General features: G+C 37.4%; 1 protein-coding gene across 2 annotated transcripts in view; it reads left to right on the top strand.

The window, feature by feature from the left end:
- mrps35 (mitochondrial ribosomal protein S35) overlaps positions 1-15251 on the top strand; it is a 30806-nt gene extending 15555 nt beyond the window's left edge. For both annotated transcript variants that reach the window (XM_072267637.1, XM_072267638.1), the window contains 3 exons: positions 5925-6034; positions 8496-8565; positions 13883-15251. In XM_072267637.1, coding sequence (XP_072123738.1) covers positions 5925-6034; positions 8496-8565; positions 13883-14161 — 459 coding nt within the window. In that variant the 3' untranslated portion in view covers positions 14162-15251. The remainder of the gene's footprint in view (positions 1-5924; positions 6035-8495; positions 8566-13882) is intronic.
- Positions 15252-15770: the final 519 nt, after the last annotated feature.

Here is a 15770-nt window from a genome sequence, read left to right as displayed (position 1 = left end):
ACAGCTGAATTTCATGTTTTGAGAGCTCTTTACTGAATTCACAAGCAACATGTGGATAAAATGGATAGTTTCTGGGTAATTAGCTCATTCCCTGTATTTTCAACTCATGAAGTCTCCTGTTGGATATAAATTTGTAGTGTAGAAACCAGGCTGATAATATCTTCCTTTCACTGAAACATGCTATTACTGGAAAAACAATCCTGATGTGAATGAATTTGTTTTGTTCTCCTTGCCTCTGGCGATATGTCTGATATTTCCCACATTGCATACTGGAATCTTAAATACAATTCATAGAAAAGAAGACATTTTATTCTAACAAAATGTAATCCTGCTTTGATAATTTTGTTTTGTGAGGATAAAGTACTTAGCTTCAAACACTTCAAGTCACTGAAACTTGCAAAATATAAATATGTAATGTAATCAGTTGTTCTACCTATATTAATATAGTGAGAAACTCTAAACCAATTCCTCAAAGGATGAGTATTGCAAGGTTGTATTATAGTGGTGCTAGAAAGTTTGAATCCTGTCGCATTTTCTATATTTCTGCATCAATATTACCTAAAATGTTATCAGATCTTCACATGTCCTAAACTAGATAAGAGAACCCAATTAAATAAATAATAAGAAAAACATTATACTTGTTGATTTAGTTATTGAGAAAAATGACCCAATATTACAAGTATTTGTTGGAAAAAATACGTGAACCTTTGCTTTCAGTAATTGGTGTGACCCTGTTGTACAGCAATAACTTCAACCAAGTGTTTCCAGTATCTGTTGATCAGTCCTGCACATTGGCCAGGAGGAATTTTAGGCTGTTCCTCCTTACAAAACTGCTTCAACTATGGAATGTTGGTTGCTTCCTTGTGTGAACTGCTTGCTTCAGGTCCTTCCACAATATTTCTATAGGTTTAAGGTCAAGGGTTTGACTCGGCCATTCCAAAACACAAATTTTCTTCTTTTTAAACCATTCTGTTGTGATTTACTTGTCTTTTGGATCATTGTCTTATTGCATTATCCAACTTCTATTAAGCTTCAGGTGACAGACTTGCTACCCTGACATCTTCCTGTAAAATGTCTTGATACAATTTTGAATTAATGATTGCAAGCTGTCCAGGCTCTGAGGCAGCAAAATAATGCTCCTTTTCCATGCTTCACAGTTGGAATGTGGTTTTGGTGTTGGTGTGCTTTTTCCTCCAATCATAGCATTGTGCATTTCTGCAAAAAGTTGAACTTTTGTGTCATCTGTCCACAGAACATTGTCCCAGAATTGTTGTAGAACATCCAGGTGGTCTTTTGCAAACTTGAGACGTGCAGCAATATTTTATTTAGAGAGCAGTGGTTTCCTTTGTGGTGTCCTTCCATGAACACCATTCTTAAGTATTTTTCATGAACAGAGACTTTAGCAAGTTCTAGAGATTTCTGCAGATCTTTTGCTGTTGCCCTTGGGTTCTTTGTCACCTTCTTCAGCATTGTACATTGTGCTCTTGATGCGATCTTTGCAGCTTGCCGTCTCCTAGGGAGAGTAGCAACAGTACTGAGCTTCCTCCATTTGTAGACAGTTTCTCTTGCTGTGGACTGATGAACACAGGTCTTTAGAAATGCTTTTGTAGCCTTTTCCAATTGTATGCATCTCCACAAGTCTTCTAAAGTCCCCCGAAAGTTGTTTAGATTGATGCATGGTGCACATAAACAGATCTACCTTGAGAACAGCAGGCTCGGTCAGTCATCTGACTTTGTGTGCCTTTTTTATAGGGCAGGGCACCTCTATGACCCCCACCTCCAATCTCATCTCATTGATTGGAGTACCTGACTCCAAATAGCTTTTGTAGAAGGCATTACCATAAAAGTTCACATACTTTTTTTCCAACATCTACTGGTAATATTGGATAATTTTTCTCAATAAATAAATGAACAAGTGTAATGTTTTTTTTCTGTTGCTTACTTAATTGAGTTCTCTTTATCCAGCTTGAGGACTTGTGTGAAGATCTGATGGCATTTTAGGTCATATTTCTGCAGAAATAGGGAAAATTCTACAGGCTTTACAAATTTTCTAGCACCACTGTATGTGTTGGGCAATTTGGGAAGGAATTGGCTAAATACATAAATGTGTACTTAAAATGACATCATATATAAAGTGAGTTTTCAAATTTCTAAAACAGTGTCTAACTTGTTAGCAGAAAAAGTTGAAAAACAAAGTACCAGTGTCATTAATATACCAAATACCAGAAAAGGAATGGTTTAGATGGATTTAATATAAAGAGATCTGAAGAAAGTGAAATAGGATTCTCCTAAAATAAAGAAATAAAAAGGACAGCCTGCATGGATAATTTGCTTTTATGCAGTATTGTTAATGAAGAAAGATGCTCAGAACCCTTAGTGAATGTATTCTCAATAAATGAGAAAGCACAATAAAATGAAGAACATTCATTTTAAAGAGGATATCACACACGTGCAGAAGTTGATTAATTGAAGGAAATAATTTCAGAATATAAATTGCAGGTGCTGAAAATGGCTATTAATGACAGAACTAAGAAAAGTGGCTATTACACAATAGGCTGGAGTTGAAAGGAAAGATTGTGGTAATTGGTAATGGTGCTGGGAGGTGCTAGAGGAATTTAAATATGAGAACAAGAGGACAAAGAGGCATCTGTCAGCAAAGACTGAGAAATTAACCATATTCTACTGTCACATTGTCAGTATTCTCTTGGTAATGTTGCCCATAACAATTCAGTGGCCTCCTGTATGGATGATAAAAGATCTAAGATAGAATGCCCAGTTAATGTGATGTGCAGCACATTAATATATAAGAAACAAGCACAGGAATTTTTATTCAGTAAAAAAGGGTGAGAGAAGTTCACAGTCATCTATGGTTTACATTTTAGGAAGATAAATACTGCCTTGAGGGAACATGTGTTCTGTTTATTCAAGTAAATGCCATGACACAAAAATTGTACAAAAAATTCTGAGTATGTTACCACTAGTTTCTTTCCTTGCTTTCTAGTGCTGTCTTTGTAGCCTTAAGCTTGCCTAGTTGATATCACCAGTCAAGAAATGTCCAAATTTAGTCATCTGAGAGATTGTGAATCTCATTGGTCAAAAAAAAATGATAATTATCATTAATTCTCTGATGAGGTAGCATTTCTTCCGACCCTTCTGCTTGGTGTTGGTAAGAAGAGGACATGGCCCACATGGTTGGGATTGTTGATGATAGATGTTGCCTTCTTGAAAAAGTGCCTCTTGTAGATGCTTTCAGTGACAGGGATGATTCTGCTTGTGAGGATCTGAGGTGTGTCCACTACACTCTGCAGCTTCTTGCTTTGCTGTGTATTGCAATTGCCATACCAGCCAATGATGCATCTAGTCAAGATACTTACAACAGTGCATCAGTAGAAGCTTGTAAAATAACGTAGATGATGTTAACCACCAAGCTCTTGAGGTGCCTTTCAATAAACATGGGAATCACTAGAACTACCACATGCAAACAAACAGCATTTCAGTGCCAAGAAAATAGTAGCGATTTTGTTCATGTGTTCCTTTAAGGCAGGGGTTTCCAATCTGGGGTCCATGGACCTCTTGCTTAATGGCATTGGTCCATGGTGTAAGAAAGGTTGGGAACCCCTGCTTTATGGCCAAGTTGATGAGCTCTTGAGTTGTTTCTAACTACTGCAACTGTGAAGAAACCCAGTTAGAGCCTTTTAGTAAAGTCCACTCATTCTGAAATAATGCAGTGAGACAATTAGTTCTTTTGTTTTAAATAATACTGTTGATTATCCTCTATTCTTTTTAACCGCCATAAGTTTCCTTCATAGTGCAAGCAGCTTGGCAGCTTCTGGTAAAGATGAAAGAGTTAAGATGTAACTTGAGCATTTTTGTGCAACCAGAGATCATGAAATCATTTATCAAAGTCCATGGGGAAATGCAACCACCTGAATCTCCGTCCCCAGTTAAGGGTCTCTGATCTCAAGCACCCTGGAGCTGATCTGTCCTTTAATCTTCTGTTTAGTAAGCAGAAAGCACAAAAACAACACAATCTTCCTAGTGCTGCTGGCCTGCAGGAAGTAGATGCTACAGTAATTTTCCAGCCGGAACTTGTTTCTAAATGTAATTTTTTTTGTTTATTATGGTTGCAATTTGGATTTTATTTTCAAGATTATTGCCCATCCCTAATTTCACTTGAATAGGTGGGAGTGAATCACAATTTTATTAGGTAGAATTAGCTTAGTGTTCACCTTGGTCCTCCTTTTCCCATCAGTAATCCCATCCACTTTTTCTTTTCTCACCATATCCAGCTGTAAAACTATAATATATTTATTGAAACTGATCTACATACATATTTTATAGAAAAAAGAAGCAAAGTTTTGGAAAATGGATTCTCATCATGGTCACAAATAATTTAGTAACCATTTCATTTCAATGCTGATAAATTGGTCTTTCTAACATAATGAGCCCTGCAAAACTACAATAGTGATTTATGAAAGCAGGATTAATGAAATTCAAAATGTTAATTTCTATTTATCAACAGGGACAGGAGACAAGGTGCCTGTTTGCTCATATCCAGTTTCAAATAGCAGTGCTGTTCCCTCCAAAGACCATTATGAGCAACTAAGGATATTGTGGTTAAGGTTATTCCTATATACATTGAAAAGGTTGACTTGAGGATTGGTAACTTTATGGCTGTATTGCTATAACTTCATTACACATAGGAGCAGAATTAGGTCATATGGCCCATCAGTTTACTCTGCCATTTGATCATGGCTGATTTATTTTCCCCTCTCAACCCTATTCTCCTGCCTTTGCCCCATGTTGTTTGACACTCTTACTAATCAATAACCTATCAAACACCACTTTAATGACTCCACAGCCCTCTGTGGCAATGAATTACACAGAATTACCATCCTCTGGCTAATGAAATTCCTTCTCATCTCTGATCTAAAGAGGCATCCTTGTTTTTCTGATCTAAAAGGACATCCTTTTATTCTGAGGCTCTGCCAGATGATCTTAGATCCCCGATACTGGAAACGTCCTCTCCATGTCCACACTATACAAGCCTTTCAATATTCAGTGGGTTTCAAAATGATTTCTCCTCATCCTTATAAACTCCAGAAGGTACTGAACTTTTCATCCCTGGGATCTTTCTTTATAAACTTCTTCTGGACTCTCTCTGGTGCTTCCTTAGATATGGAGCCCAAAACATGCTTTTGACTTCCTTACCACTGGCTCAACTTGTAAGCTAACCTTTCGGGAATCCTGCACTAGGACTTCAAAGTCCCTTTGCACCTCCAATTTCTGAATTCTCTTCGCAATTAGAAAATCATCTACACCTTTATTCCTTCTACTAAAATGCATCAATGTATGCTTCACTGCACTGTATTCCATCTGCCACTTCTTTGCCCATTCACCCAATCTGTCTAAGTTCTCCTATAGACTCGCTGCTTCCTCAACATTATCTGCCCCTTCACCTATCTTTGTGTAATCTGCAAACTTGGCCACAAAGCCAACAACTCCTTCATCCAGGTTATTAAGATATAATGTGAAAAGTAGCAGACCTAATAAGAACCCCTGCAAAACAACACTAGTCACCAGCAACAAACCAAAAGAAGGCCCCCTTATTCCCAATTTTTGTCTCTGCCAGTCATCCAATCTTTTATCCATGCTATTACCTTTCCTGTATACCATGGGATTTTATCTTGTTTAGCAGCCTCATATGTGGCACCTGTCAGCAGCCTTCTGAAAATAGGTAATAAGGTTTATAAAATACTGTTTTGAAATATTGTTGGGTCATGGATAGGCACCAGATGGTTTCATTATCCTCTTGGGGAAAATAATGGCTTTGCTTATCTCCTTTCATTTGGTAATTGACCATTATAATTCTAGTATTGTTCGTGGAAATATGTATATATATATTTTTTCTTCATACTTTATAGGTCAGACTTTTGAATCTCAATTTGGATGACCATGCCAAGAAGAAACTCATTAAACTTGTAGGAAATCGATATGACAAAAATACAGATATGCTTACCATTACAACTGACAGGTACAGTAACATGAAACAGATGTCAGTTATAAGAAGAATTAAGGTTACCAAGCACTTAATCACTGTCTTCATTAGGAAACAACAAACCCTTAATGCATAATGGTGAGATTAGAGTCCTGCAGCTTTTTTCGCAGTGAAGTATAATTGTTCAGTGCTACATAGTCAAAACATTGTAGTTTTTGATTGCTTTTCAGTTTCCATGCTGTGTCTGCTACAGGATTATCTAATGTATTGAACTCAGTATAATGAATTGGGAAAGAAAAAAATCCACTAAAATAAATTGTAAAATTAAAAATAGTCAGTGGCTCAGATGCCATCTGTGGCAGGATAAACTTATAATTTCAGATCAGGGACAATGTTAGAAATGTCGTGGCTTTTAAGCAAGTACAGAGGAAGGAAGGAAAGGAATAATGCAAGAGAAGTTTGTAAAGTACCTGATTAAAGTCTTCACTTACAACACGCTGGAGGAACTCAGCAGGTCGGGCAGCATCCGTGGAAAAGATCGGTCGACGTTTTAGGCCAGAACCCTTCGTCAGGACTGTAGAGGGAAGGGGCAGAGGCCCTATAAAGAAGGTGGGGGAGGGTGGGAAGGAGAAGGCTGGTAGGTTCCAGGTGAAAAACCAGTAAGGGGAAAGATAAAGGGGTGGGGGAGGGGAAGCAGGGAGCTGATAGGCAGGAAAGGTGAAGAAGGAAGAGGGGGAAAAACACAATGGGTAGTAGAAGAAGAAAGTCTTCACTTATCATTTTGCTGCACTCACTCTGATCCCTCTATTTCCAGCCTTCGACACACACTTCTAATGAACCTGAATTAAAGTCCAATAGTCAGCATTTTGTCTTCTAAATAAGATACATAACAGCCTTGCAGATTCAACATTGAGTTCAATAATTGCAGATTGTATCTCCTTTTTACAGACACCAATTTCTGATAATTATTTTGCTTTTGTCATTTTAAACATCTCCAGACCCTCTTGTTAATTTTCAGTCCTACATTTTTGCATCTCATCTTTAATTACTCCTGTATATTACCTTACCACAGACAACTTTAGTTTCTGCTGAACATGGTGGGCATGCTATGTTGGTGCTGGAATGTGTGGCAACACTGGTGGGCTGCCCCAGCACATCTTTAGTTTGTGTTGGTTATTAAATCAAACAACACATGTTACATACGTTTTGATGTACATGTGATAATTAAATGAATCTGAATCTTTTTGTACTCCAGCCAACCTTTGCCTGGCAGTCTGACACCTTCCTAACAATACTACTTTGCTTAAAGCCTCTTGTGTCTCATTTATTATTTCTACTAACAAGACGTTGGCTTGAAATTTCAACTCTGAATTTCTCTTCACAGAAGCTAAATGACCATTTGAATACCCCCAGCATTTTCTTTGAAGGAAAAATTGCTATCCAACTCTGTTCGCTTTGATTTCTACATTCCCATAGAATATTTGATTTTTCTGTGTGTTCCAGCTCTGTGGAATTACTTTTGCCCAAACCATTGTAACCTGTCTGAAAGAATCTACATGGTTCTGATATTATTTCTTTCCCTCTGTAGTTACCTCAGGAGTGTTCTAAAGTTGCGTGGTTAGCTATATGTTTTCCTTATTCATATGATGCCCCTTAAAGATTTTTGTTTCTGGGGATCCACCTAGTGATATCTAGTTCCACTTCTCTTATCATCAGTTCACCTCCATGCTGTCAAATTATTTGAGTGATATTAATCAGTGGATGAACTGTAACCCTCAGCAACCTTATGTTAGCAATTCTGAAGCCATCTTACTTCATTCTTGAGAGAAACCATTCATTCCTGCCTTGGTTCTCACTGCTCTCTAGTTGCTTATTCAGAGCAAATATGATGATGCTAATTTTTAATCCCTTGTTCAATTTCAAAATGCTTTATTTCCTATCCATTATTTAAACTGTTGACTTCTACCTTTGTTTTAAACTCACCACAAACTTTCTTCAACCACCTTTACCACAAGTACAGTACATCATTTTCCTGCTCTAAGACATTTATTATGGTTATTTTAAGCTGCATGTTTAAAATCTGGTTGCTGTTCCCTACCAAGCTCCACTTCCCCCATCATTCTTAATCTTTTTAATTTGTTACTCCCTCCCAATGCCTTGATTTTTTAAAAAAATTATCATCATTCATTGATTGATCTTTCCACATCATCATGTCTTGGCCTTCCCAAAACTTGGAACCTGGATAACCCCATCTTCTTTCACATGTTTTAACTCGTCTGCCCAACACTCCTGGACATCACTGTGTCTCTACCATGGCTTAACCAGATACTGAAATTGCCTTTGCTTGACAAGTTGTAAACTTTCAACTGAGGAACTGTATACAGAGATATTTCAGTATTCAGTGGATAAAGGAAAATGCTTAATAAGAATGTCTTGTGTTGCTTAAATTATGTTTATATCTGTATGTTGGTACACATATTGAATACTTCTCTTGCAGGTGCCCGCTGAGGCGACAGAATTACGATTATGCCCTGTACTTACTCACTGTTTTGTACCACGAATCATGGGTGAGTGAACATTTATGAGAACTGCGCAATATTTGATATATGGTGTTTATCGTTATTTTCAATTATTATGTGTTTTTCATGTATAATTTCTGAAATATTAGTTTAGTTAAAACAGGAGTTATCATGCATCTATTAAGGCTGAATAACTTAAAGGTAAATATCAAGATTTCCAAAGCATCAACCTGTGCAGGCTGGTCTTTTCTTCCTCCTTATGATATGTTTTAAATTAATTATTTTACACTTTCAAACTCAATGTTTAAACACTAATTTTTATTATTACTTTAATAAGGAAGCTATTGAGCTGGTGGCAGGTGGAAACTTCCAATGCTAGCAGAGTACAAATGGTGAAAGATTAGGAGATGACTTGTTTATTAATGGGAGGTAAACCCGCACTCTTCTGACTATAATGTTACTTAGCTGGGGAGGCCAAGTTACCTGATATATTTTGTTGTGTATTTTATATTCTGAATACACAGGAAAGCCTTTGGTTAAATGTCTGCCTTTCTATTACCTTTCAGAATCAGCATCAATAGTTAATGGGCGTGTCAATCAGTTGTAATTGTGCTTGATTTTTGTGAAATATTAACAAGCACTGTGGCATATTTGATTTCCATGGTCAATACACTCTCTTTTCAGATAGCTTAAAGATAATGAGGCTTATTGTTACAGGAGTTTCACTTGTCTAATACACTTTCATGAGCATGAGTACTGTTAAATAATTGCACTATTTAGACATTAGTTATTGTAGTAAGCTGTGCAGTAAGAATCAATACAATCATAATCCATGAATTGATTGCCTAGTTAACAAAATACCAACATGCTATGGTGAGTGTAGCTTTACTGCGTGATGAAAAAATGCAATGTAAGAACATGGCCCACATATCATTCTCTGAGAGACTGGTTTTCTTGGTGATATTCCATACATGGGATAAACACATCATCATTTGCAAATATCAGGATTAGTTTACTACATATATAAAACAGATACTCAGTTAGACTTTTTCCTTAGGCTATGATTTACACCTAGTGATGTAAATTCTGAATTGATGATTTCTAAAGTTAAATATGTTCAGTAATGCTATCCTTAACAAAATATGGTTATTTACAGCAAGGAATTTATCCGATGAGAGTTGTTAGGGAATGTAAAGAAGCCCATTATGACCAGGTGCTTCAGCTAGATATTCAGTATTGAGGTATATAATTAAACTACCGTTTCCTATTTTAGTGTGCCAAATGTGCCAAAATCAATAGAGACTCCATGGGCAATTATTTCTCACATAAATATTTTACTGCAGACATCCTCAGTGCCTAGAGTATTAATATGCTAGGGCATTTCAAAGTAAAGGAGGAGGTATTGTTGGTCTCTTAAACAGCATTAAGGTGTATCAGTCCCCAGGGCCTGATGGGATATATCCCAGGTTATTGAGAGAAGCAAATGAAGAGTTTGTTGGGGTCTTGACCAATATCATTCTCCTCTGGCCACACTCGAGGTCCTGGAGGACTGGCAAGTAGCTAATGTAGTTTCATTATTCAAGAAGGGAACCGGGGATATTCCTGGAAATTATAGACCGGTGAGTCTCACATCAGTGGTAGGGAAGTTACTGGAGAGAATTCTTGGGATTAGTATTTATGAGCATTTGGAAAACTATATCCTAATTAGGGAGAGCCAGCATGGCTTTGTGCAAGGCAGGGCATGTTTTACTATCTTGATAGAGTTCTTGACAAGGTGACTAGGGTGATTGATGAATGTGGATATTGTCTACATGGAATTTAGGAAGGCTTTTCACTAGGCCCCCATTGGGAAGCTCATCCAGAAGATAAAGATGTATGGGATCAATGGTGAACTAGCTGTTTGGATTCAGAACTGGCTGACCCGTAGTGGTAGTGGTCGAAGGGACTTCGAGCTGGAGGTCTGTGATTAGTGGGATCTGTTCTCTGACCTCTGCTGTTTGTGATGTATATAAATAACCTGGATGAAAATGTAGATGTCAGGTTAGTAAGTCTGAGGATGATACGAAGGTTGATGGTATTGTTGGTAGCGTAGATGACGGGTAAGAAATATAGCAAGGTATCGATCAGTTGCAGATATGGGTGGAGAAATAGTAGATGGAGTTTAAGCTGGCCAAATGTGAAGTGTCGCAGCTTGGTTGGTCAAATTTAAAGAGACAGTACACTGTTAAAGGCAAGACCTGAACTGTGTTGAGGAGCAGAGTGATCTTGAGTTTCAAGTTCCTCACTCCCTGAAAGTGGCTACACAGGTTGAGGCAAGAGGGGTAAGTTCAGAGGAGATGTGAAGGGCAGGTTTTTACACAGAGAATGGTGGGTACCTGGAATCTGCTGCCTGCGAGGGTGGTAGAGGCAGACATTTAAGAGACGTTTAGATAGGCATATGAATGTTGTGAAAAGAAATTGAAGAATGTGGATATTGTGTTGGGAGAGGAGATTAGTTTAGTCGGCCATTTGATTACTAATTTATTTGGTTCAGGACAACATTGTGGACCAAAGGATCTGTTCCTGTGCTGTACTGTACTATGTTCTAAAATCAGACCTATGTTTTTATTAAAATATGGGTAGAAACACTTGCTTCTACCCGTGCTTGGGCCTGAGCACTGAGTACAGTGGTAGAAGAAGAGGATTATGAGATGCTTTCTGACTGGGAATTTGCACTGCTTAGTGAATACTTGAGTAAAGGGACAATTTTAAAGATATGGACTGAAGTTGTCCATGTAAAATGCGCTATTTCACTTACTTCAATGAACTGCTATAAGTAAGTGTAATTGTACAAAATTCTGTCTGTATTGTTGGGCTAGCTAATGCTCAACCTGAGCCAGGCTCCATTTGATCCTCCTTGGCCGTGATAACAATTCACAGTCCCAAATGTCAAAAAGAGCTCTAAACATTGTTTTGCATAGCTGCCCTGAAAAGTAGACTGGTTCACAAACCAAATCAAGATTTTGGGTAGTGGATCCTAATATCCCATCCCATTATTATTAAAATGTCAAGGGTCTTTTCACTTGTTGCTAAATTTCCCCGGTAGAGTTGATGATAAATTGAAAAAAAACTGACCAATATAAATTAAAATAAGCTGAAGAACTAGAACCATTTAATTCACGTTTCCATCTGGATTAGCAATCCTGTTCAAATTATTGGAGCTCTTCTACGTGCCTGTTTTCAATTGGTGAAGCCAGATACAAAGTGCATCCACCCCTTAAAATACTGTTAAATTCCAACCCTGGGCACCAAGTACAGTGGCAAAGCAAGAGACAAGATGTGCTGTTATCTGATCACCAGCATTTTCCTGACTTGGACACTGCAATACACAGAAGTGGAAATCAGGAACATGTGAAAGGCCCTTTGCCAATAGTTTTATTCCGAACCAGTAGCAATGGGTAAATATGATTTAGTCCATGTTAACCTGATGTAATATCTGGTGTAATATCATATCAATGGCATATTGTATGTTGGGTTACACATTTTTACAGAAAATGTAATGCAATAGAAACCCTAATCTATTCACAAGATACAGATTGCAGTGTTATTGTGGTGTAAATTACCTGTTGAGATTTTCTAATAGCATATATGCTGCCCCCAGGTGGTTCAGTAACTTTGTTTTCCTTACAACTCCTTTTCAATAGTGGTGGCACAGTGCAGAGGTGGCAGTGCTGTTTGTTGGTATTGGTATATAGTCACGGCCATGACGTTTGCAACAACAGTTGGCTAGCTGTAGTGTGCACAGTGATGGTGCATACAGGACATTTGCACCTGCGATTTGCAACATAAAAGTAGAGAATGAGTGGGAGGTCAGTTAGTTGTTCATCTAACTTCCAACCCTGCTTTTACACTCACTGTTAGGTCCAGGGGCATTCCATAAGATCTGAGCTGAGGGACTATTTATATTTTTTAAATCTGGTTCCCTGGCATTTTCCAGTTTTAATTTTTTTTTATTGAGCTGTCAGAAGGTCATCAGATTGGTCCACAAGTAGGTTTCTTGTTTCCATAGTCCCCTACAACTCATGAAAGGACTGCAGCAGCTACTTTGGCAGTCTGCTGGGAGCTGTGCAACTGTAAGTATTTAGTTTAGCTGCTGACTGGTGTGAAGTTTTGGCTAGCATTGGCATAATCCAAACTGTTGTAAGGATGATTTGTTCTAAATATCTCTCCAGCTCTATGATAGATTTTAGGAAATAGTTTCAAATTAAAATTAAATTTCAGACCTAGACAAATCTCTTTATAGTTCAGAAACTTCAGCTTTCTGGATTCAGTTTCAAAGTTGCAACCAAGTTTTATGGATGGTGGAGAAGATTTTCAATGTACTATGTATGAAACAGGCAATGGAGATGAAAATCAGTTGACTCCTATAATGAATGGGGAATTTGTATATCCAGTTTTTACCCAAGGAATTTGTTTAAAATGTAAAATAAAATTTAAAAATGTTAAAGGTAAAAATCTATGTTCCAGAAATACTCTTAGATAGGCACGTGGATAAAAGAAAAATGGAGTCTATGTGGGAGGAAAAGGTTTGTTTGATCTTGGAGTAGGTTAAAAGGTCGCCACCATATTACTACGCTGTACTGTTCAATGTTCTATGCACAAACACATAATCCAAACAATTTAGGCAGTTGAAAAATATTATGCACTTCAAAATTTGTTCTTGGCCTGGAATTTTAGCAACCAACTCATTCTGTGCAACATGCGACCAAACTATTGTCAAATAAAAGCACAAATCTACAGCACATCACTGGCCGTTTAGCCCACAATGTTGTGCTGACCTACTCAAGAGGGTGCCTAGAATTTCCCTATCGCATAGCCCTCTATTTCTCTAAGCTCCATGTATCTATCTAAGAGTCTCTTAAAAGACCCGATTGTATCTGCCTCTACTACCTTCGCTGGCAGTGCATTCCATGCACCCACCGCTCTGTGTGTGGAAAAACTTACCTCTAACATCCCCCTTGTGCCTATTTCCAAACAGCTTAAAACTGTCCCCCTCATGTTGGCCATTTCAGCCCTAGGCTCTGGCTATCCACACCATCAATGCCTCTCATCATCTTATACATGTCTATCAGCTCACCTCTCATCCTCTGCTGCTCCCAGGAGAAAAGGCCAAGTTTACTCAACCTATTCTCATAAGGCATGCTCTCTATTGCAGGCAACATCCTTGTAAATCTCCTCTGCACTCTCTCTATAGTATCCATATCTTTCCTGTAATGAGGTGACCAGAACTGAACACAGCACTCCAAGTGGGGTCTAACTAAGGTCTTATTTAGCTGTAACGTTTCCTCATGGCTCTTAAATGTTACTTTTTATTCCTTTTCCCCAGAAAACAGAAACATGGGAATCTGACAGAACTGAAGCAGACATGGATGAATTTATTTGGGAGAATAGTCAATCTGAGAAAAATGCTTTGGACACAGTCTTCAGGATGAAAGAAGCTGAAAAAATTCCTTCAATCTCAAAAGAAGAAATTGTTAATTCACCAGAAGTCAAAAATTATAAGGAGTCTGTTGTGAACATTAAAAATGAAGGGGAAACGGAAGATAGCATTTTACAGTACAAAGAATCAGTGAAAAGACTGTTGAGATTGCATGCTGCAACGTGATCTATAGGATGTTACAGATGACATGACCAATTTATATTTGGTTAGAATATTGGTTGTGCAGACTTAATCATTAAACTTGATGACATGACATATTCATGTAAATGGTCTTGTCTTGAGAAAATGTTAGATTCTGAGTCTGTAAACAAATGTACTTTACAATTGTATTTTAATTGAAAATACTTGAAGTACAGTATGAATAAAATGTCAACTTTTTTTGTTAATGTACAATCCATACACAATGCTGCACTCATCGCTTCTGCCCTAAACTTTTGCGCCTGTTATTTTTCTTTTCATCTTTTCAGTTCTTTCTCTATTATCACACTCCTAATGCATGCCTTCCATTTTTATTTAATGTATGTAATTGTGCTTTTCCACTTCTGACAAGTTCTTTGCAGTTTTTGTACATTCAAAATAGGGTGGCATGGTATTGTGGTTAGCACAATGTTTTATGATATCAGCAACCCAGATTCAATTCCTGTTAGTGTCTGTAAGGAGTTTGTACGTTCTGCCCATGACTGCATGAGTTTCTTCTGGGTGCTCAGTTTCCTTCCACAGTCCAAAGACTGGTTGGTAGGTTAGTTGGTCGTTGTAAATTGTCTCATAATTAGGTTAGGGTTAAATTGGGGTTTGCTGGGCCGTGCAGCTCAAAGGACCACTCTGTGCGGTATCTCAATAAATAAATTAAAACAATGACTATTTCTTGCTCACACAATGGTTATTGAACTTTGTGAAAGGTTTGAACATACTACTGAATGGTCATCAAACTAAAATATTCGCTGTGCATAGATGCTCTCAGATCTGCTAGTTATTTCCAGTACTTGCCATGTGTATATTTGAAAATGCTGTGAATTATAAATGAATTTGTTTTCTTCACTTGGGTGGGACGCCATTCAGGTTTTCAGGCCAAATCCTCCTCCACCTTCTATTTCCTGCTGTTTGTACATTAATGATAGCAAATGAAATCAAGAGCGTTCATGTAAATAAGCATTCTGCTGCATGTGAAGCTATGAGATTTTAAATTTAGGTTGTAGATTTTTCAAGTTTGTGTAAATTATTCTATAAATAATAAAGCTTTCATTTGGAATTGGAAGATTGTATCATAAAGGAATAGTTATTAACACGAAGTGAGGATGACATACTATGAATATTGTTATGAATTTCAATTGTTTTTAAAAATAATTTAGAGTTATTGAACCAGAGAAAGTTACAAATGTTGTGCCAAGCAAGCAAGGATACATCTGATACTATTCACCATCAGAATGATTTTTAACTGATCTCCACTTTCAATGTTGATTTCTGTTTTTATTAATGGATTTCATTAGGGAAGGCTAACCACAGTATTTGCTCTTGCATCTGTACATTAAGGTTCTCAAAACTGAAATTATTTTATGAACTGGTCAAATTTAGCATTCTCCTTTTCAAATGTATGTCTTTTATCAAGGAAACACTCAATCCCAGTAAAATGGATTATTTAGAACCACAGCTACAAATAAGAGAACCAAAAGAAAACTTCCACCATTCAGCTTCAGATTAAGAACCAAAGCTTTCTCTTTAGTCTGAATGCAATACAGAATTTAATCTTTTCATTTGTTTGAGAAGTTGAAAAACA

The sequence above is a fragment of the Mobula birostris genome, chromosome 9 (genome assembly GCF_030028105.1).
Source record: "Mobula birostris isolate sMobBir1 chromosome 9, sMobBir1.hap1, whole genome shotgun sequence".
Classification (NCBI taxonomy): domain Eukaryota; kingdom Metazoa; phylum Chordata; class Chondrichthyes; order Myliobatiformes; family Myliobatidae; genus Mobula; species Mobula birostris.
This window is presented reverse-complemented; position numbering and strand designations above follow the sequence as displayed.